The sequence below is a fragment of the Bacillus rossius genome, chromosome 12 (genome assembly GCF_032445375.1).
Source record: "Bacillus rossius redtenbacheri isolate Brsri chromosome 12, Brsri_v3, whole genome shotgun sequence".
Taxonomy (NCBI): domain Eukaryota; kingdom Metazoa; phylum Arthropoda; class Insecta; order Phasmatodea; family Bacillidae; genus Bacillus; species Bacillus rossius.
This window is the reverse complement of record NC_086339.1, coordinates 322,231-344,151: the sequence shown is the minus strand read 5'-3', so window position 1 is coordinate 344,151 and position 21,921 is coordinate 322,231. Positions and strand designations below refer to the sequence as shown.

Here is a 21,921-nt window from a genome sequence, read left to right as displayed (position 1 = left end):
GGGGGGGGGGGAGGGGGGTGTGAATGAAATGAACTGAAAATCTCGGAAAACATCTATGACGGCCCTATTCCTGGGAACCGTGAGAGGTCGTTTCAGAGAGGTTTGACTGTATCTTTATTAAGTTTCACACCAAACAGTACAACAGGAATCCCAGTGTTTCCTGTTGTGTCACAGAGATGATTCAAGTGTATTTCATTGGATACTGTTGGTTTCTGTCGTAAACACACACTACGTATCTTTATTAAGTTTCAGCGGTTTCTGTTGGGAGATATTTGCCCACAAACAAAACAAAAATCAGTGTATTCTGTTGTGAACTAATTTTGAACAGCATGTGTTCGATTTTGCTGTTTCCTGTTATGAAACTGTTTGTTAGTTTCCGTTGTGTTTTAATGTTTTCATTGTATCTGATGGGTTTTGTTGGTTTCTGTTGTTTTCTGTAAGGCAACCTATTAGTTTATGCTGCATTTGGGTGTTTTTTATGTTTTGTTGTTTTTTGATGCAAGCAGTTCTTTGGGGGTCTGTTGTTTTGTAGTTTTCTAGTTTTGTTCATTGTACTGACGTGCCTGGCAAGACGCCGCCCCCTTCCCAACTCTCATCTTTCTCTTCCGGCATTTGAACCACCGCAGTTTGACGTCACCGATCGAGGTAGGACGCGCCAGCACCCCGGGGACTTCATCCGTTGCCATCTCTGTTTTAGTAGCTCTGTTTCATCTTTTCATTAATCCTAATTGTTTTATTAATGTCCTCTGGGTCTGCCTCGGGTGGCAGACTGTTAAAATAATTATTACTTGTTCTTAACCGAGACTTTGAAATCTAATCAGTAAATCTTCAGTGCGGCCACTAGGGTGGCTCGCACACCACTTAAACCAATCCGTGCCACAGAGTTTTGGAACCGTTTTTATTGAGGCATGTACGTGGGCGTGTGTTAATTTGCCAGTGAGAATAAAAGGTTTTTAGACAAACTATGTTACTTTCTGGCCACGTACCGACCAGCCGCAGTTGTCAGGTGTGTGGGACGCCTTAAGAGCCCTCCGGAACATTCTATGCTTATAGCGTGTCCGACGCTGAGAGCGGGCCAGGCCTTGGTAACGCTGGTAATTGCATGAGGAGGGTCCAAATCTTGTTCTCCACACGAGACATGTCACACCCTGAGAGTAGTCTCCGCCGGGTTCGTGTGCCCTTAACATGGGGTGGTACCTACTTAACATCTTTCTTAATAGGACACAACCCTTGGAACTTGTGACAGTATCATGTTGGCATTTTATTCTGCTGTGAAACATTGTTGTTTTCTAGTGTTTTCCAAAACAGAAACAAATAAAAACAAACTCAATAGTATGACTTACAAAAATAACTAAATACAATAAAAAACACTAGAATGTAAAAAAACTTAAAACAAAGCAGTGCTTCAGAAAATAAACAGAAAACAATGGAAAACACTAGAAACAACAGTAACCAACGGCCTTACAACAGATAAAAAACAGAAAACAATAAGGAAAACTAAAAAACATATCCCAACAAAGTGACTTACAACAGAAATCAACAAAAAAACCAACTGAATTAAATGAAAAACACTAGAAAAATGACAAAATAGTGCAAAGCAACAGAAAAAAACAGAATACAATGAATCACTCATATACAATATAACTATTATAACAATAACTACAGAAAATATCAAACACCAACAGAAAATGATGGCAAACACTAGAAAACATCAGAGTGCCTTACAAAACAACAGAAACAAAACAACCAACAGAATTAATGAAAAAAACTAGAAAACAATAAACCCCAAAAGAATGCCTTGCAACATAAAACAACAGAAGAAAAAACCCACTTAAATACAACATAAACTTAAAGAATACATTACAACAGAAACAAACAGAAAACAATGAATAACACTAGAGAGAAACAGACCCCAACAGAGGTTTTTACAACAGAAACCAACTCAATAAAATGGAAAATCCTAGAAAACAACAGAAACCAGCAGAAATAGGCCAATTCCCACATTGAATACAATAGAAAATCTTTTTGTTTTCTATTTTATTTTGTTGGTTTCTTTTGTAAATTCTTGGTAGGTTTGGTAGGCAAGACAAATCAGCCACCCACAATAAAATATATAATATAACGTTTCCAAGGACAAAAATAATTTCATTTGGTTTACAAAATTCAGTTAATCTGAGAGTGAATTGTAAGAAATATCCCTTATATTAATATAAATTGCAGTTATGTTGTTAATTTTACTGAACCTTTTTTGATAGTTTGCTTTTCTTGATCATACTCATAATAGTGATAATACAACAAAATATTTGCTTTAATATGTTCAAAAATAATTATAAATGCATTAAATTTTTAAGTTTCATTATCATAACCCATTTAATTTATGACAACAGTGTTTACTATGCATTTACTGTTATATGATTAATTTTATCAATCATTAACATGCAATCAATGGAAGCTCCTCGAAATACATACAGCATAATAGAGCATAATTATGCTGTCTTCTATTTGAAATTTCAACCCACTTAGTGGCTGATGTTGCAGGCCCCTTCCCACCATAATTTTAATTTATAGACTATTAAAATTATTATATCACATTTAAGTCACAGGCAAAATGTATTTATTTTAATATTTTTAGTAGTGGTGCACCGATATGACTTTACCGATTACCGATTCAATTACCGATTATGAGAGCAATAATCGGCAGATACCGATTCAGTTACCGATTATAATGAACAAATTTTTTTAAGTGTAATAATGCACACAAAAATTTTTATTCCCATGTGAATTTAATTACAAGAGTAGGTAAAATTGAGAATACAGTTATAATAACATATAAAAATATATAAAATACACTATTAAGTCATTGCAAAGTGTAAATTAACCCATTCGTGCACAGATCGGTCTGTCAGCCGTCGCATTCCTAAATGACCTTCGTGCACGAGTCGGTCTGACAGACGTCCAAAATCCATAGCATTTTTAAACTTTTTTTACAAATTTAGTTCCTCGATTTTTCACTAGAATGCGTGTTTACTCTCTTTCCTAAGTATTATTCTTTGCTTTGGTGGTTAAGTCTTATTCTAATCTTTGCTGTAAACAAATATATTTGTTTTTATTCACGCACGTGTTTTTGTTATGACATTTGGTGACACGTGACAATGTGTTCAAAACGTAAGCGGATTTTTGATGACAGCAATGCGGTGGATGAAAGAGATTCTGATGTTGTGGAAATGTCAGATAATAGTGATAGTGACAGTGGAAGTAGTTATTCTTCATCAGTGAACATTTCTGAATTAGAAGAGTGCGGCCAAGGCGACAATCTGTCAAAATCTGACACATCTGCGCCTATCGGTTCTCGCGAATGGTCCAACGAAAAAGGTAATAAAATTATAACTAAAATACCATTTCACAGTAATGTTGGTGTAAATCCAGTGGCTTTACTCACCCACAATTTTCCACCAAACCCTACAAAATTAGACTGTTTTCGGTTAGTGTTTGATCATGATTTGTGGCAGTCAATCTGCACTGAAACCAATGACTATGCCACACAGTGCATTGCAGTAAAACCAAATTCTAATTGGTTTCCCACCACTTGTGACGAAATACAAGCATACTTCACTTTGTGTGTTATGATGGCACAAGCAAAAAAACACAGCATTCGTTCATATTGGAGTGGCAAAGGTATGACTCGTACACCAGGCATTCGTGAAGTTATGTCTTTGAAGAGGTTTCTGGACATCTCCAGGTATCTTCACTTCCAAAACAACAATGCTCTGAACAAACATGATCGTTTGTGTAAAATAGCACCAGTGCTAGATTATTTCAGGAAAAAATTTCCTGAGCTAAATTGTCCAGGGGAAAACCTTTCATTGGACGAGTCCCTGATGAAGTTTCGAGGCCGTTTGTGTTTTGTACAATATAACCCTTCAAAGCGAGCTAGGTTTGGAATAAAAATATACAAACTTTGTGACTCGAAAACTGGGTACTGTTTTTCCTTTTCTATTTACACAGGGAAAACAGAAGGCAAACAAGCTACACTAGCCAGTGAAGCTATTGTAATGAAGCTAATGGAGCCATATCAAGGGGTTGGTCACACACTGTTTGTGGATAACTGGTACAGTTCGCCAAAACTTTTTGAAGAGTTACATAATCATGGAACTAATGCTGTTGGCACTGTTAGGCATAACAGAAATAACATGCCTAAAGATACTGAATTCAAACAGAAGTTGCACAGAGGGGAAAGTATGATCAGGTACAGTGAAAGTATGAGCGTTGTAAAGTGGATGGACAAAAAACCAGTGTTAGTGTTGTCTACATGCAATAGTGAAATTGACTATGCTATGACAAAAAAGGTAGACAGGAAAACAAAGATGGCTGTCATGAAGCCGAGAGTTGTAATCAACTACAATACTTGGATGGGAGGTGTAGATAAGCAGGACCAACAGTTAGCATCCTTTCCCAACATGCGGCGGTATGTAAAAGGTTACAAAAAAGTTTTCTTTTATGTAATGGACATGGCACTTTACAACACATATTTGCTGTGGATGTCAGTTACTGGAAAAAAGGCCAAGTACAGTGCATTCAGAATTGATGTCATGGAAGAACTGATGGCATCACTGACATTGCCACACTATCAACGGCGGGGACGCAGATCTGCGGGTGACACTCCAATGAGGCTTCAAGCTGCTCACTGGGCTCATTTCCCAAGATTCATTCCACCGAATCCTGGCAAGCAAAACCCATCCAGACGTTGTGTTGTGTGCAGTGCTCATAATAAAAGGAGCGAAACACGGTGGGAATGCAAGCGCTGTGTGGTTGCGCTTCACGTGCCAGAATATTTTGAGATTTATCATACAAAAACCAATTATTGAATCTTAATTATGGTTTGATATGTTTATTTAATCAATGCACAGTTCTGTAATAAGTGGTTCTTAAAATAAATTTTAATATGTTGTAATCGAAACTATTTTTAACCAGTAATTTTTCTCATGATAATTTTTGTGATTTTGGACTAAATTAATTGGTGTAAAAGGGCCGCGTTTGTAGTGAAAAATAAAGTGAGCGAATGGGTTAAATTAACTTCTATTTATATTTAATATTGTAAACAACTTGAACTACAGTCTAATAATTGTAATTTACAATGGGTAAGTTTTTGTTTCGGAAACTAGCATTATTATCGACTATCACATAAGGTTGCATCGAGAAATTACCGTTTAACAATGTAAACATGTTGCTATATTTTGTTCACTTGAGTTTATAGAAAAATGTTTCCACACTTCACTTTTTTTCTCCCTAGTCGCCATCTCACTATAATTATATAAAAATGACTCAAAACCAATTCTAGCACATGCGATTTTATTAATGTTGACTGAATGTATAAAATTATAAATACTTTTTCACTTTTCACGTCACATACAAATAACACAACGGATAATGTTACCGAAGACGCCCATAACGAGTTTGTAAAACGCAGTGTAAACTCTGAAAGATATCGGGACCACGATTTTGAACCGCTACTACGGCTCGAAAAGATCGATTCTCATAGAATCCACTGCAACTGCTTGTGGTATTTTGATTGCGTGCCATCTATTTTACGTCTCTGGCTATAGGTAATCTACAAGGCCACTAAACAAAAGACAGAACAAAAGACGAAACGTAAATAAACGTGTAGGAAAAATGTATTTTTTATTGTTAGAGGCAATGAGATTTATTAAACTTAACGAAATATCTGTAATCTTGATATGACGGAGTTAGATGAATTTGGTAATATATACAAATATTACCGTATTTCGTCCTAAAATGTGTAACAAAATATTACACGGTAAAAACCTACTTAATTACGCCGGGACGTAGATAATCAGCAAAGTAATCGTTAAGATAATCGCATATTACGATTAATCGGTAAGTACCCATAATCGCCGATTACGATTCATCGGTATCCGCATCGGTGCACCACTAATTTTTAGCATACATCTATGGCGTTACAGACGTATAAATAATAGTGTATCAATAATTAAATAATCATTTATCTAATAAACTAAATTAAAATGATGATGTCTTGCACGTTGACCAGAGACAGAATCATTTCAGGGTATCGAGCCATGGGCGGGATCGTTGCCGTAAGAGTTTCGAACTGCACGCCAGCACCCAGACACCTCCACTCCTTCGCTGATGAGTACGCAGTAATGGTTATCTTTTCATTTCAATCTATTACACTAAGTCAGACCTGACGTAAACGTTTAACGGTAAAATGATGGCCGTGTGCCCCATCACAGCTCCACCCCATTTTATCCAAATTTTCATCATCCCGGATTGGGTTCAGTTTCAATTGTTCGATTTAACGAGATACTGTACTTAAATAATGCAACAAGGTGGCACAACCGTGTCCTCTTAAAGGGGGTATGGGTTCAAATCACAGTCCGATCATCATGAATTATGTTTCCTTTGTTTCTCAAAATCCCTCTGTAAGAACTGAAATATTTCCTCACTCCACATCATGGCCGAATCCTACATTAACTATATGTATTAGTGAAGGTTCACGGTGGGTGTCGTCCACTCTGTTAGCAGGCTACACACTCACCAGCTCCTGGCAAAGGTAGGTTACTTGCTCCTGGGTCAGCCTGATCTTCTTCATCTCCTCCAGTTCTGCCTCTCTGAGCCGAGCCCTCTCCTTCCACACCTCTAGTTCCTGCTGCAGGTCTGCCACCCTCTGCTCCAACTGAGTTCTCTCCCTCCTCCACTGGGACTCCTGCACACAAGTACACATGCCACTGGCAGGGTCTCCTTCCACACCTCTAGTTCCTGCTGCAGGTCTGCCACCCTCTGCTCCAACTGTGTCCTCTCCCTCCTCCACTGGGACTCCTGCACACAAGTACACATGCCACTGGCGGGGTCTCCTTCCACACCTCTAGTTCCTGCTGCAGGTCTGCCACCCTCTGCTCCAACTGTGTTCTCTCCCTCCTCCACTGGGACTCCTGCACACAAGTACACATGCCACTGGCAGGGTCTCCTTCCACACCTCTAGTTCCTGCTGCACGTCTGCCACCCTCTGCTCCAACTGTGTTCTCTCCCTCCTCCACTGGGACTCCTGCACACAAGTACACATGCCACTGGCAGGGTCTCCTTCCACACCTCTAGTTCCTGCTGCACGTCTGCCACCCTCTGCTCCAACTGTGTTCTCTCAATCCTCCACTGGGACTCCTGCACACAAGTACACATGCCACTGGCAGGGTCTCCTTCCACACCTCTAGTTCCTGCTACAGGTCTGCCACCCTCTGCTCCAACTGTGTTCTCTCCCTCATCCACTGGGACTCCTGCACACAGTACACATGCCACTGGCAGGGTCTCCCACACCTCTAGTTCCTGCTACAGGTCTGCCACCCTCTGCTCCAACTGTGTCCTCTCCCTCCTCCACTGGGACTCCTGCACACAAGTACACATGCCACTGGCAGGGTCTCCCACACCTCTAGTTCCTGCTACAGGTCTGCCACCCTCTGCTCCAACTGTGTCCTCTCCCTCCTCCACTGGGACTCCTGCACACAAGTACACATGCCACTGGCAGGGTCTCCCACACCTCTAGTTCCTGCTACAGGTCTGCCACCCTCTGCTCCAACTGTGTTCTCTCCCTCATCCACTGGGACTCCTGCACACAACAGCATATAACAACAAACAAATCCCAAATCACTCGACAAGAAACTACAGATAAACCAAGTGGCACATTGATTATTACTTAGATTTGTGGCCTCTCAGAAAAAATAAGACGATTGGGAAACAATTAAGTTTAAGAACAGTTTTCAAGTCCAGTTTTACCATCAAAAGCATGATTACCAGAGTAAATACAGCCATAGATAAGTTGCAATGTCAGAACTGTGTTTATTGGATCACCTGTTAATGTGGTTGCATGTACAATGGAGAAACAGGCAGGGTCATTTCAACATACATTAAAGAACACAAAAACAGCATAAATAAAGGGGAGACAACAGCCATAAAATACTTTGGAAAATGTTGCACCACTCACGCGGGAAAAACACCCAATTAAAAAGAAACTAAAGGAATCAGCATTTATTGTCAGCAATTACAATATTATCAGTCAAAAAAGTATTGAATTAAGAAATATATGGATACATATATTTAAAAAAGAAACCAATTTACCACAAAAATTACTTGTAAACCAACTTTCACAGCTTGGGCTCAGATCACTTGCTTCAAGAAGCAACCCCTCGGCAGCCTTTTCTGGCCGACTCACAGGGCTCATTGCCATGGTGGACCCCGGGGGGGGGGGGGGGTTTGTGTGTCTACATATGTGTGTGTGTGTTTTAATATGTTCAGGAAGAAAATTTGTGAAACATTTCATAGAATACAGCGTAGCTAATGCCTTCCTGCTTATACTCCTAGCATGCTCGGAACATTTCTATGCGAGTGAGACGATGTCTCAAATTGTGTGCTTATACTCTATTTTCAACATTAGTTACTGTATGTTTTGGAAATTCTGCAGGGATAAAAATCAAGTAATGACTTGCCAGCACCAAACACAGTATGTTGTACATCTGCCTTGCTCGTGATGGTTGGCATCACTGATAACAGGTGAATGTCAGTTCCGGTTATGGCGCCTGTATATGTACCACGGTGAACGGACAATAAAGAATATTAAGTGCTAACTACATGCATTTGCTTATCTACAACTTTATACCTATGAACTCAAGTAAAACATGGCGCAGTCGTGTGGAATTGTGTTTATATTTCAGTTCGTCCATGTTCGTTTGATTTGTCTGCTATAGGTGATATAACCTATAGGTGTGCGTTTGTTTGTCGACACATGTTTGTCGGACGTCGGTGGTAGATAGTGGATATCGAACAATGTTGTGGACAGACTGAATCGTATAGTTTTTTTTTCTGTTTGTGCCATGGCAGGCCTCAATCTTGTAAAGCTCCCCGACTGTCGACTTGGAGAGTCCCACGGCCCGAAAAGACTGGGATGTGTTTGAAGGAGATTTTGAAAATTATTTAATCGCAACGGGCCAGGATGAGGGCCCAGATAAGGTTAAGATCGCCCTACTCAAAAACATGTTAGGCTCCCAAGGACGAGCCCTTTTCGAAACTTTCGACATCCCACCGGAGGACAAGCTAGTGTATTCTAAAGTAAAGGAAGCGTACCGCGTGTTCGTGGCACCAAAAACAAATCCTTTGTATGAACGGTTTGTTTTTAACCAGCGTGTGCAACTTGAGGGTGAGACTTTTGATCATTTCTTGACTGATTGCCGCCGCCTGATTAAAACATGTGGCTATAAGCGCCCAGTTTCGCAGGAAGAGAATATGCTGGTTGACCGCATCGTCCAGGGCATCAGAGATTCATCCATTCGGGAGTCTCTGCTGAGGTTAGACAATGCTACTCTTACTAAAGTTGCTGTACACTGCCGTCTGATGGAACAAAGTCAACAAAAAGCAAAGGAGATTCAAGCTCGGAGTTCTACTCACGATAGTGTAAGTTGTGACTTTGTGTCCACTAAGGATAGGAAGTCGTCACGCCCAAGACAAAACAGCAAGTTTAGTGATAATGGTGAGTACAACTGCTCAAGGTGCCAGACACAGCATAAGGCCAGACAATGCCCAGCATATGGGGAAAAATGTGCCAAATGTGGCATTATGAATCACTTTGCTGCCTCATGCAGTGTTTGGAAAGTTCGGGAGGTAAAAGCAAAGCATTCTTCTAGTGAGAGTCTATACTGTGATGCGGTGACAGTCAATTCTGTGTATCCTAGAGGGACTAGAACAACCCACATCAATGAGTGGAGGGAGCTTATACTGATTGAGGACAAAGCAGTGAACATAAAATTGGATCCCGGTTCTGAAATAAATATTTTGCCACTCAGTTTGTTCAGGACGGTTGACAAACAGTTCAATGTCAGGCCAACATCCCTAAAAATTGAGGTTTGGGGTGGGACCATTCTTGCAGCAAAAGGAGTAGTTAATTTGTGTTGTACCGTCAAAGGCCAAGAGTCTTATGTTGAATTTGTTATAGTTGACTCTGACAGCACTCCTTTGTTAGGGCTACAGTCTTGTGTTGACTTCAATCTTGTGAAAAGGGTTCACTCAGCTTGCCACGAGGCAAAGGACAGATTCATTAAAGAACACAATGAAGTATTCACTGGTTTTGGCTGTTTCCCCCAAGTATGTAGAATTAACATTCGCGACCATAGCAACCCTGTTTGTAAGCCTCCAAGAAGGGTCCCTAGAGCAATCAGACCTGCGTTAAAACAAGAACTGGACAGACCCGAACAGAAAGGCATTATATGTAAAGTTGACAAGCTCAGTGCTAGCGCTTGGGTGAGCAACCTAGTTGTTGTGGAAAAGTCAAGTGGGAAGTTGAGGTCATGTCTTGATCCGACTGACCTCAATAAGGTGGTGATTCGAGACTACCATGAAATACCGACATTGGGAGAAATGTCCGAGAAGCTCACAGGAAAAAAATTTTATTCAGTGTTTGATCTTAAGGAAGGGTTCCACCAAGTGCAACTAGATGAAGACTCGTCTCACAAGTGCTGCTTCTCGACACCATTTGGGTGCTATCGCTATCTACGCATGCCATACGGCATTGCCAATGCCCCAGAAAATTTCCAGACGTTTATCAAAGAGAACTTTGCCTCTATTCCTGGAGTGGTGACATTCTTTGATGACATCCTCTGCACAGGCGAAACAGAAGGTGACCATGATACGTGTGCTCAGCAAGTAGTGGAGCGTGCAGCCAGCCTTGGCATCAAGTTCAACCCAGATAAGCTTCAATATAAGGTTTCCGAAGTAAGGTATGTGGGCCAGATCTTCTCCGCCGCAGGCATGTCACCTGATCCTGAGCGAATCCGAGCTCTGACTAGTCTACAGGCTCCCAGCAATCGCAAAGAACTTCAACGTACTTTGGGGATATTCAATTTTGTTCGCTGTTATATTCCAGGTATGTCTAGTGTGTGTTCCCCATTGTATGAACTTCTTAAAGCGGATGTAGACTGGTTGTGGCTCCCGTGTCATGAAGAGGCTTTTTGTAAACACAAGTCGCTCATCAATAGTGCCCCTGTCCTGGCAACTTTTGATCCCACAAGCCAACTTGTTATATACAGTGTGATGCGTAACAGAGTGGGCTTGGTGCTACTTTGTTTCAGGAGGGCCCAAAGGGTCTACACCCTGTGCACATTGCCTCCAGGTCCCTTACAGCAGCAGAAAAGAGCTACTCCCAGATTGAGAAGGAGCTCTTAGCAGTTTCTTTTGCCTCAGCTAAATTTAACTACTATATTTATGGTAAGCAGGTCCTAGTGCTGATCATAAGCCACTTGTGAATGTTATGGTCAAACCAGTTCATCATATAGGCTCAGCACGCCTTCAGAGGTTACGTCTTAAACTGTTGAAGTATGACCTAAACGTTACTTACCTACCTGGTAAACTCATGTATTTCGCAGACCACCTGTCGCGGTCATATCTTACAGACAAGGTATTCGACAATCCTGCAATGGTTGAGGTAGTACATTCCGTCAGTAAGCACTTGCCTATGTCAAACAAACGCTTGCTTCAGTTCCAGTTGAAACAACTTAGGACGCGGCTCTCTGTCAAGTGTCCCAATTTTGTCAGTCAGATTGGCCCCCCTACAGTAGAGTTCCTCAAGTATGCAAACCTTATTACAAAATGTGGGATGACTTGTGTGCTGAAAGTGGTTTAGTCTTCCTCTGCGATAAGGTTGTTTTTCCTGAGGCTCTAAGACCATATGTTCTACAGCTGCTTCATGAAGGCCACTGTGGAGAATCGAAGACCAAGTCCAAGGGCCATCAGTTGTTTTACTGGCCATCTATGTCAGTCGATATTGTGCAGTTCATTCAAAAATGCTCTGTGTGTGAGAAGTTTCGCCCAGCCAACTACAGACAGCCCCTCTGCCCACATCCCATTCCAAAGCTGCCATAAATGACACAGTAGGTGCAGACATTTTTGACTTTGCTGGGAAAGATTATTTGGTTCTTGTGGACAAATATTCCAAATGGATAGATGTGTGTGAACTTCCCAAAAATACTTCTTCTGCCGTCATCAGTGCCATGCAACAAGTATTCAGCACTCATGGTCTCCCACGAGTGCTGATGGCTGATAACATGCCATTCAATTCTCATGAATGCTGTCAGTATTATGCCCTGAGTGAAATTGAGTTACGAACTAGTAGTCCTCATTATCCACGCAGTAATGGGTTGGCAGAAATGGCAGTAAAAATTAGCAAAATGCTGCTACGCAAAAGTCAGGGCACTGATTTCAGAAACTTACTTCGTGAATATAGAAACACCCCTCTTCCTGGCTTAGACTGGTCCCCCTCTCAGTTACTATTTAATAGGAGACTTCGGAGTAAACTGCCTGTCTCATATAACACCCTCAGACCTAGGGTCATCTCCCCAGAACACGTGTGCTCCTGATTATTCTTGTCAATATTATGGTGGTTTTCTTCAAGCTTGTGATGATCACTGTCTCGATAATGAAAGTTACCCTGAGGCTGGTGTTAAAACGGAAGACACCAGAGATCATAATACTTATTATAAACGTACAAGGAAGATGGTGGTAGAAGAGATTGATTACACATCATGGAAAGATCCAAAAGTATTGGTTGACCGGCTGACTTCTACATGGCTCGCTTTGTGCAGGAAACTATTCGTGCATCAAAGAAATATCCTTCATACTCAAAGAACTGAGGAAAGCTGACTACATACAATAATGGCATGTTTTACTTGCATTTGTATAATGTAAAGAAATAAAATAAATAATTTCAATTATAAAAATTTAATGTTTTTATTTCTTGTATTCTGATTTCTAACTAAGACTTAGTTCTTGTAACTTGTGCTTCCAAATGTGCTTCATTTTTTTTTTGATGGAGCTTCCAAATGTGCTTCCTTTTTTTTGATGGTGCTTCCAATATGTGCTGCCTTTTCGTTGTCGGTGCTTCCAAATGTGCTGCCTTTTCGTTGTCGGTGCTTCCATATGTGCTGCCTTTTCGATGTCGGTGCTTCCAAATGTGCTGCCTTTTCGTTGACGGTGCTTCCAAATGTGCTGTCTTTTTGTTGTCGGTGCTTCCAAATGTGATGCCTTTTCGTTGTCGGTGCTACCAAATGTGCTGCCTTTTCGTTGACGGTGCTTCCAAATGTGCTGCCTTTTCGTTGACGGTGCTTCCAAATGTGCTGTCTTTTTGTTGTCGGTGCTTCCAAATGTGATGCCTTTTCGTTGTCGGTGCTACCAAATGTGCTGCCTTTTCGTTGACGGTGCTTCCAAATGTGCTGCCTTTTCGTAGTCGGTGCTTCCAAATGTGCTGCCTTTTCGATGACGGTGCTTCTAAATGTACTGCCTTTTCATAGTCGGTGCTTCCAAATGTGCTGCCATTTCGATGGCGGTGCTGCCTTTCCGTTGTCGGTGCTTCCAAATGTGCTGCCTTTTCGTTGTCGGTGCTTCCAAATGTGCTGCCATTTCGATGGCGGTGCTGCCTTTTCGTTGTCGGTGCTTCCAAATGTGCTGCCTTTTCGTTGACGGTGCTTCCAAATGTGCTGCCTTTTCGTATTCAGTGCTTCCGAATGTGCTGCCTTTTCGATGACGGTGCTTCCTATTGTTTTTCCTTTTTTTTTATGGTGCTTCCAAATGTGCTTCCTTTTTTGTTGATGGTGCTTCTATTTTTTAATGTTGTTTTGACTCTAGTATTTTAGTAAATTGTTCTTTATTTGACTAGCGTATTATTCCAACCGGTTCTCATGTATATAAACGAGTCCTAGACAGCAGGACGCTCAGTTTGTTACTGCCGTCGATGGTGTACGGATCACCTAGTTTGTTTCTTCTGGTGCATAAATCGTGTAATTGTCTGTTCTTGAGACTTCGATGGCATCTTTACCGACTTTAATGTCGAACTCGATGGAGGATGTACCATCGACTACGGGAACCATGACGTCAGCGCCGACGATGTTGGAGCAGATCCCGTTGGCAACGCCTCTGACAACACTGGAGGAGACTTCGATATGTGCTGTTCCACCATCAGCTGAAGTTTCATCAGCATTGAATACTTCAATTAATGAAGAGCGTACTTCGCATCAGTGCAAATACTGTGGCGCATCATTTACTATCACCTCAAATGCTCGCAGACATGAAAGAAGCGATTGTTCTAAGAATACAATTTCATTGCAATAAGTAAAATAAACTAATTTCACGTCTCAATAGCTTACAACGTCATTATAAAAAATGCTCCGAGACGTATAATGAACATGGTTATTGATTTGACTCATATGTTGTACCGGCTAATGAGACTATATAAGTGATATGAACTTCAGTCCATCTCTGGCTGCGGTGATGAACGGATCGGATAGACATTAAAAGTCATGTAAAAGGCTTAGTCCATACAATAAGAAGACTGTTTGAATCGAGGAATCCAAAAGGCTTTAGTAATTTGTCAGTGTTTTTTTTTGTACTTGTAGTAGTGTATTCAATTTATGTAATAAAATTTTTTAAAAGAACTTGCGGTGTTTTTATTTCTCAAACCTGTCGCTTTTGTGGTATTTTTTAAAATTAAAGTTGATTTGTATCGGCCAGGGATCGAACCAAGGACCTTATTCGATCTAATCAATCAGTATATAAATTACAAATTTATTTAATGAATTTTGAACTTTTTCCCGCATCTCTAGCATTAAAATTACGAATTTCCAATATGGTGGTCTTGATGTCTGATAGGATGATGGTAGTAGGGGATTTAAAGTCTCTTTAAGAATGTTGAACGTGGTTTATTGAAATTATTTTTTTTTCCATAAAATTAAACATTATCGTATCGATTGAGTATCGAACCAAGGACAGGAGCGGATCGAATCAATCATTATATTTATTGTCAATTCATTTAATGAATTTTGGATTTTTTCCTGCTTTTCTAGCTACATTATTACATGATTTCAAGATGGCGGCCGAATTTCAAGATGGCGGGGGCACCTCGGTAATAAATGATTACTGCACTCTAGCAGGTAGGAATTAAACTAACATGTCATCAGCACACTCTAGCAGACGAAAACAAGATGGTGGTATCCAGCGGGTGATTTCAAGATGGCGGACATGACGTCATATCAGCTGACGATATATGAATCTTGGTATTGGTGACGGTAGATTGGTCTGTAGGTGACTTCTGTGGAGGAAGGATCTGATGTTTTTTTTATTTTTTCCCCTCACCGGTTTCGAACCAGGGATGGGAGTCGATATAATCTATCATTATATTTATTGTCAATTTATTTAATGATTTTTAAAATTTTTCCCGATTTTCTAAAATAAAAATTACGGATTTTCAAGATGGCGGCCATAACGGAAATTGCAACGGTGACCTCATAATCCATGATGGTGGTTCTGTCTCGAACAGGTGGTGTTATTTTTACTTTAACTTAAAAAAAATTACAAGTCCAATTATGCATGTTATTTTTTTATATACCTTATTTAATTCTCAGTCTGGTAAATGTCTCGATGGCCGAGCGGTTAAAGGCGTATGTTTTCCAACCTAGAGATCAGAGCTGCGCTGGTTCGAATCCCAGCGCTTCCAATATATTTTTCATAAAAAATTAAATTTAATATGTCGATAAGGACCATAATAGCTATTGTAGGTAATGGAACATCGACCTTACGTGATGAGACAGAGCGACGCTGGCGCTCTCTAGGAACAAACAGCAGAAACATATTCGACGGTATCCAAGATGGCGGCCTCCAGTGGAACAGAAAAAAATCAATATGGCGACAGAGACGAAAATTTCGTCATAATGAGTGGGGCGCTCGATTTAAAGATGGCGGATCAAAAATGGCCATCGTAATCTACTTGTTCCGTTACATTGTGTCCCGTTACGTTGTGTCCCGTTACGCTCATCCAAGATGGCCGGCGTGACGTCAAAGATTGACGTGACGTGAGAGATGTGGATCGGCTCTCGGCTCCACACCCTGAACCCTGATCTCGGAGCCCCTATTATATACTACTTGGCTTCCATAGAGGAAGCTTCCGTCGCCATTTTTTTTTGCTCTTGCCATGTTTGAAGAGGATTCCATGACACAAGTGCATTTAAAATTAAAATTTTATTAAAATTGTATTTAAATAATTATTTTTTTATATTAAAATTTTTGCCCAAATATTTTTTTAATAATTATGGATTTTAAAGATGGCAGACATGATGGCATAATTTGTCCATACAATTTTTTATTAATTTTAAAATTCCCCCCCATTTTTCTGATTATAATTGCAATTTTCAAGATGGCGGTCATAACAAAAAATGCAATAATGACATCACGATTCAAAATAGTGACCATGACATCCTAATGGTCAAGGTCAAATGTCCTCAGGGGTTTATTGGAGGCTTGTAGGTGAGGAATTTAAGCATCTTTGAAGAATTTTAATTTCTTCAAAGGCAAAAGTCTTTTGAAGCATTTCAAATTATTGAATTTTTTAACGTGTTTTTTACTCCTCCAAAATGAATTTTTTGTTTATTCAAAAATTGTTGAGATTTTTGTAAGAATTTGTTTTCTAAAAACTGGAAATTTTGGAGTTATTGACAAATTTAGGGTAAATTTAGACAAATTTTGAAGGTTAAGGGTCAATGTTATCCGAGATGGCCACCAAGACATCACAATACAATATGGTGGACCGAAAATTCAATCCTTACTCTGACTTCAGTAGCCAGACCGACTATTATATACTACTGGTGGATTTGAGTGTTCGGTCACGGACACAATGTGATATCTTTAATCTGGCATTAGCCTATCTAGTTTGGTATTTTGTTTGATCCAGCAAAAATCAAGCTGCTATTGTTAGGGTTTATTTTAGGTGGTTTTGCTCAATTGCTCAATGACACAATGCGATAAAAAACTTGTTTTCAACATCTTTGTAAGTATTTAAATTTGTCTTTCGTATTTGTTTAATCTACAATGACGTTTCATGATCTGGCCAAATCGCTTATTTAGCTTGCTCATCTTCCTGAACATGCTGGATTTAAGTGGCCTGCCTCGTCAGGGGTGTATGTGTGTCAGTGAGGCGAGATGATAAGCTTGACGCTCGCTGGTGCTTCTAGCGCGGTATAGCCTCTAAGCGCAAGGCTCTGAACTGGCGCTCAGTCTTCTAGTCGTCACAGGAAAACTGTGAAATTTGACCGGTGACAGTAACATTATATTGCAGAGAAATGAAGATGAAGGTGTAATACAAGTCCCTTAAGTGCTTTAAAGAATCTTTACCGGTTGTTTTACGCCTAAAAATTACTCTGAAAACATGCATTTTAGCCATTTTAACTCTTCTGAAAATACAGTTTAAAAACTTAATCCAAAATCAAAAGAAATTTTCGGCCCTCAGCAAACTCTTAAATGCTTTTCGTAAGCAGACCCCACTCGGATATGTTGAGTAGTTCTGAAATTGCGTTGTTTTTCCTGAAGCTCTGCGCACCGTGTGTGTGCCCGGGTGGGCGGAGCCCTTAAGAGCCTCGACTGTAACTACAAGAGTATGAACTGAGGAACGCGACGGGTGACTGTACCTTGTCTGCATCTCGCTCCATGCGGGAGGTGAGCTCCTCCAGCTGCAGCAGTCTGTCGGTCCACTCAGCCTCCAGCTTCTCCTGGAGCTGACGTACCTGCCGGCAGGAGCACACACCTCAGCGCTCGGCCGTGTCAGCTGCCACCACGCACAACGCTGTAGTGAGGAACTGGCTCCCTTCTTTGAACCTTTACAGCGATACGTGTTTCATTCAGCACATGGGGCCACTGCCGGCCAGATTGCTGAACGTCAACATTGCTTTAATGGAAATACTGAATGTGAACACGAAATGTAACTAAATGTGAACACGAAATGTAACCTTCTATAGGAAACACTACTGAAATGAAAACCAAACAGTAACAATGAACTCTGAGCGAACTGGAAACGCTGCTGGCTCAAGGGCTACAACCAGACTACACCCGAAATCCACAAGCGGCTCATTTGGTGCCGTATTACAGAATGTACAATAGAATGCCGGATAAATGAACTTTGCATAAATATGCTTTTAACCATTTATGTACTGCAAGTAGTAATGGCAATATTGATGATGCTCACTTCTCCTCGAATTTTTATCTTTTGTTGAACTTACATGTTTAGTATTTAGAAAATATTAATTAATTTTACCTGGCATTTCAAAATTCTCAAATGTGTTACGATTTTGACAGCCAAAACACATGAAATGGGTTTTTGTGATAGAAATGTAAACCATATTTTGAAGTAGGCAGTGGCATTGCAGTTAAACCTAAAAAGTTTCAGTTCTGCAATAAATTTAATTCTCCGTATTTGTACAACCCAAAAATGTTAAAAATGTAACTTTGGCAGCTAATTATGCAAAACATATGCGCTGAATATATTTTTCATTTTGTTAAAGTTAAAAAATTGAAAAAATCTAAAAGTTGATCAGTGATAAATATAAATATAAAATCATGACCTGAAATGGGAGGCACCCCCTTAAGCGCCACTCCAGCCCTCTGGCTGTCTCGTAACAATACAGATACTACCGGTGAAGTTCAACTGACTATAGAGGGGAAAGGCTGCTTTATTACATGCAGGTGGCATGCATTTTGTCGGAAGCTAGTTCACTTCACACTGCTATGCACAGGGCAAGTTCAACAGCTGACATTGTAATAGGCTCTGAACCACTTGGTACCGACTTGATGTTCATTAATTTATTAGAAACATTTTTCAAGAAATGATAACAAACATTTTGGCGAATTATTACTGAAGCAGGACAAACTGACTCGCATATAATGGTGAATAGTTACCAAAATTTGAAACTAGAATAAATATGTCATTTTCTCTGTTTTTTTGTTGTTATTTCATAAGTTTTCGAATTAGTAAAAATTAGAATATGCCAATATCTCGCAGTTGTATCAGGCATATCCATACGTCCATATATGACCATGTGTTAATTGTGTTACTAAAATGATAAGAGAACTTGGCAGCATACTTTGTCGTGCAGTAATGGTAGTTGCAGGTAGCAAACTGTTTCTTATTTATAAACTTCCTGTGATGCGGAACCATATATTTGAGTCAGTATTTTTTATTTTTATTTTATACTACACTGTTTACTGATGACCATCTTCTAAATAATTTTCATGTTTCCGGAAAGCGTCAAATATTAGGACGGTAGATGCTGTATAAATACAACAATAAGTCTTGATAACGATACAAATATAAATAATAATAAAGATATGTACACCTAAAAATGTTCGTTGGTTTAGTTTTTTTCCCATCCATTAGATCACGGGTGGCAATGGAGAGGGCCAATACAAAAAATGTAAACATAAAGTAAGCTGATTGGAATCTGGAATGATCTAACACCACCAACCAATATCTCCCCCTTTCACGCTGACTTAATATCATTTGATTTGTGAGAGAATACAAACACGAATGCATCTAAGCATTGTATCAGTAAAATCACAGCCATCGTTCATGTAGTAAGTAGCAACAGGAAAGAAGGTGGAACACTATAAATCAAAATTTTGCAAGAGTTAGTTCTTGAGGTTATTTTGTTCTATTTAACATAGAGTATTGACTTTCTGTTTTTGCGACCGGTCATTGCTCGAGCCTTGGTACGCAAGCCACGGGTTGGCTACCACTGCTTACATATGTTTTGTGTGCACAAGTTTAACCTTAGAAACAAACAAATTGAAGAAAGATGATCGACTCTGTCTGTGGTATTGATTGCAATAGAACTAGTGGTTATGAGGACTGGAGATAGCTGCAACAATGAGTGTTATAAAGAAAAGTATCCTTCGAGACAGTTCTAAAGTACAGGTTCCTCCGTCACACTCGCTCACCTCTTCTTCTCGTTTTGAAATGTTCTTGCGACTGATTTCCAGTTCCTTGCAGACCCGCTCCTGTTCTTCTGCCATCTTGCAACATCTGTCTCGCTCTTTCTCGAGGACAGCTTCGATGCCTTCTCTCTCTGTGTCCCAGTCATGCTTCAGACGTTCCAGATGCGCCTTCTCCTTTTCGCACATCTGCAAACAGCAGGCGCATGCATGTCCGAAAACCTCCAATTAAAAAATTGAATGTTAAGAGACTTTAGTACAATATGATCTATATCTGATGGTAAAATGTAATTGCAATAAGAATTCTGTATTAACTTACTTTGTCCTAAAGCATGCAACAACAGATGTGTGCCACAAGCTAGCTCTACTATGCTATTAATGTATTTCTCCACATGATTGGTCACATATCCAGTGTCTTGGCGTATCTGTTGGAGGTATTATAATAAATGTCTTATTTATTGGGACCTGGAAGACTTGCATTATTATTTTGATACAGGCTAGCAAGTATATTATTCATTATATGTTAAGACTGACATTTTCATTGGTACATGAGTTGACACGCCCGAAGAAAAAGAAAACAATGAGAAAATAACTGACTTCCATTTATTCAGCCGCATACAATCCAGACAGAAGGTAAAATGTGGTAACAGCCAATGAAAGAAAGACACTGACTTGTTCCAGTACAAGTGTGTGTAATCGAGCCTGGTGTCTAAAAAAAAGTGAATTTTACAGGTCTCCACTTATATTTTAGTTTATTGTATGTGTCACTTCTAATTGGAATGTATTGAGTAACATTTTAGAATAATAACATATGATTTTTAACATAACATTTTTAATACAGTAGGCATTCTTTAATCAGGCATTTTTCAGTTTGGTACATTCTGCAATTCGGAACCTATATAGCAGCTCGCATCACGATTTTTCCATGTGAATTCAGGCTTTTTTGACCTTGCTACTACACTACCCGTGTCATAAGGTTGCTCATTGTTTATTTTGAATGCCAGTTTCCATTTCAGTTCAGTTTTTACTGTTGTCTAGCCAGGAACAGAGACTGATCTGAGCATTCCTTTGCCTGTAGCAGAAATTATGATTAGTACCCCCCCCCCCCCCCCATACACACACTCACCAACATACAGAATTAAACGTAAGTAGTATAGAACAGGCAATCCGGGAACATTATTAAGGCTGTAAAGCCAGAGCCAGCTGCCATCTTGGACGACCTTGACCCCAGAATCGATCTTGAATGGCCTTGACCTTGACCCCAGCAGCCATCTCGAAAGAGCTTGAGACTGGGCACCATCTTGAATTCTGCCATTTTTAATTATGTCTCAACCACCATCTTGGATTCCAGAACTTAACCACTATCCTGGAATTTAAAAATTTCCACCATTTCTGATTTCACCTCCACCATATTTAAAATTCTGAAATAATTTTTAAATCTATAAAAATTTAGTTAAAATTTTAATAAAATTTTATAAAAAAAACACACGTGATTGACTTTGAAGTCCTCGGTTCGAACCCGGTGAGGTCATTTAATTAAAAATCTGAGATTGTGGCGGTGCCCTCATAAAATTGTGGTATCCAAGATGGCGGCCGAGATATAGGTAATGCAAGATGGTTTGTTGGTCAAGGTTATAGTTATACAACATGGCGGTCTGAATTGACTAATCTATACTATTAATGTACTAGGAATTATTACTTTTGCATATCTACACTACATGTAATATTTTAAGTTAAATTTGATCAAACCCTATGTAGTTACCAGTGTTAGAGTGTACATTTTATGTACTGTATTTATAGCAATAACATATGTTCAAGATCCAATGTGGAAATATAAGATTAAAACAAAAACACATACCGTAGCTTTACTTGTGTTACACAGCTACTATGCAAAACTGCCACCTGCAAACTCACTAGAAACTAAGTAGTAAAGGTCTTCACTGGAAATATTGACAGTAAGTAAAATCAAAACATTAGAAGATATTTAAGTTACTTTTTCTATTTGGCTTTTAATTCATACTTTTTGTTGTCTACAACAATCTTGCGCCACTCTAACTCGGCGGCTGGGGCAGACTACCCCCTCGCAAACACGTCCTTGTGTCTAGC

General features: G+C 39.8%; 2 protein-coding genes across 3 annotated transcripts in view; one reads left to right on the top strand and one right to left on the bottom strand.

The window, feature by feature from the left end:
- LOC134537299 (centrosomal protein of 120 kDa-like) overlaps positions 1-21,921 on the bottom strand; it is a 46,184-nt gene that overhangs the window by 4,122 nt on the left and 20,141 nt on the right. For both annotated transcript variants that reach the window (XM_063377590.1, XM_063377591.1), the window contains exons 10-12: positions 19,822-20,004; positions 17,520-17,615; positions 6,575-6,742 (exon numbers count right to left, since the gene is read on the bottom strand). In XM_063377590.1, the coding sequence (XP_063233660.1) occupies positions 6,575-6,742; positions 17,520-17,615; positions 19,822-20,004 (447 nt within the window). The remainder of the gene's footprint in view (positions 1-6,574; positions 6,743-17,519; positions 17,616-19,821; positions 20,005-21,921) is intronic.
- LOC134537300 (piggyBac transposable element-derived protein 4-like) lies at positions 41-14,498 on the top strand. The gene is made up of 2 exons (XM_063377592.1): positions 41-5,895; positions 13,864-14,498. The coding sequence occupies exon 1, from the start codon at positions 3,153-3,155 to the stop codon at positions 4,863-4,865; it is 1,713 nt and encodes a 570-aa protein (XP_063233662.1). The 5' UTR covers positions 41-3,152; the 3' UTR covers positions 4,866-5,895; positions 13,864-14,498.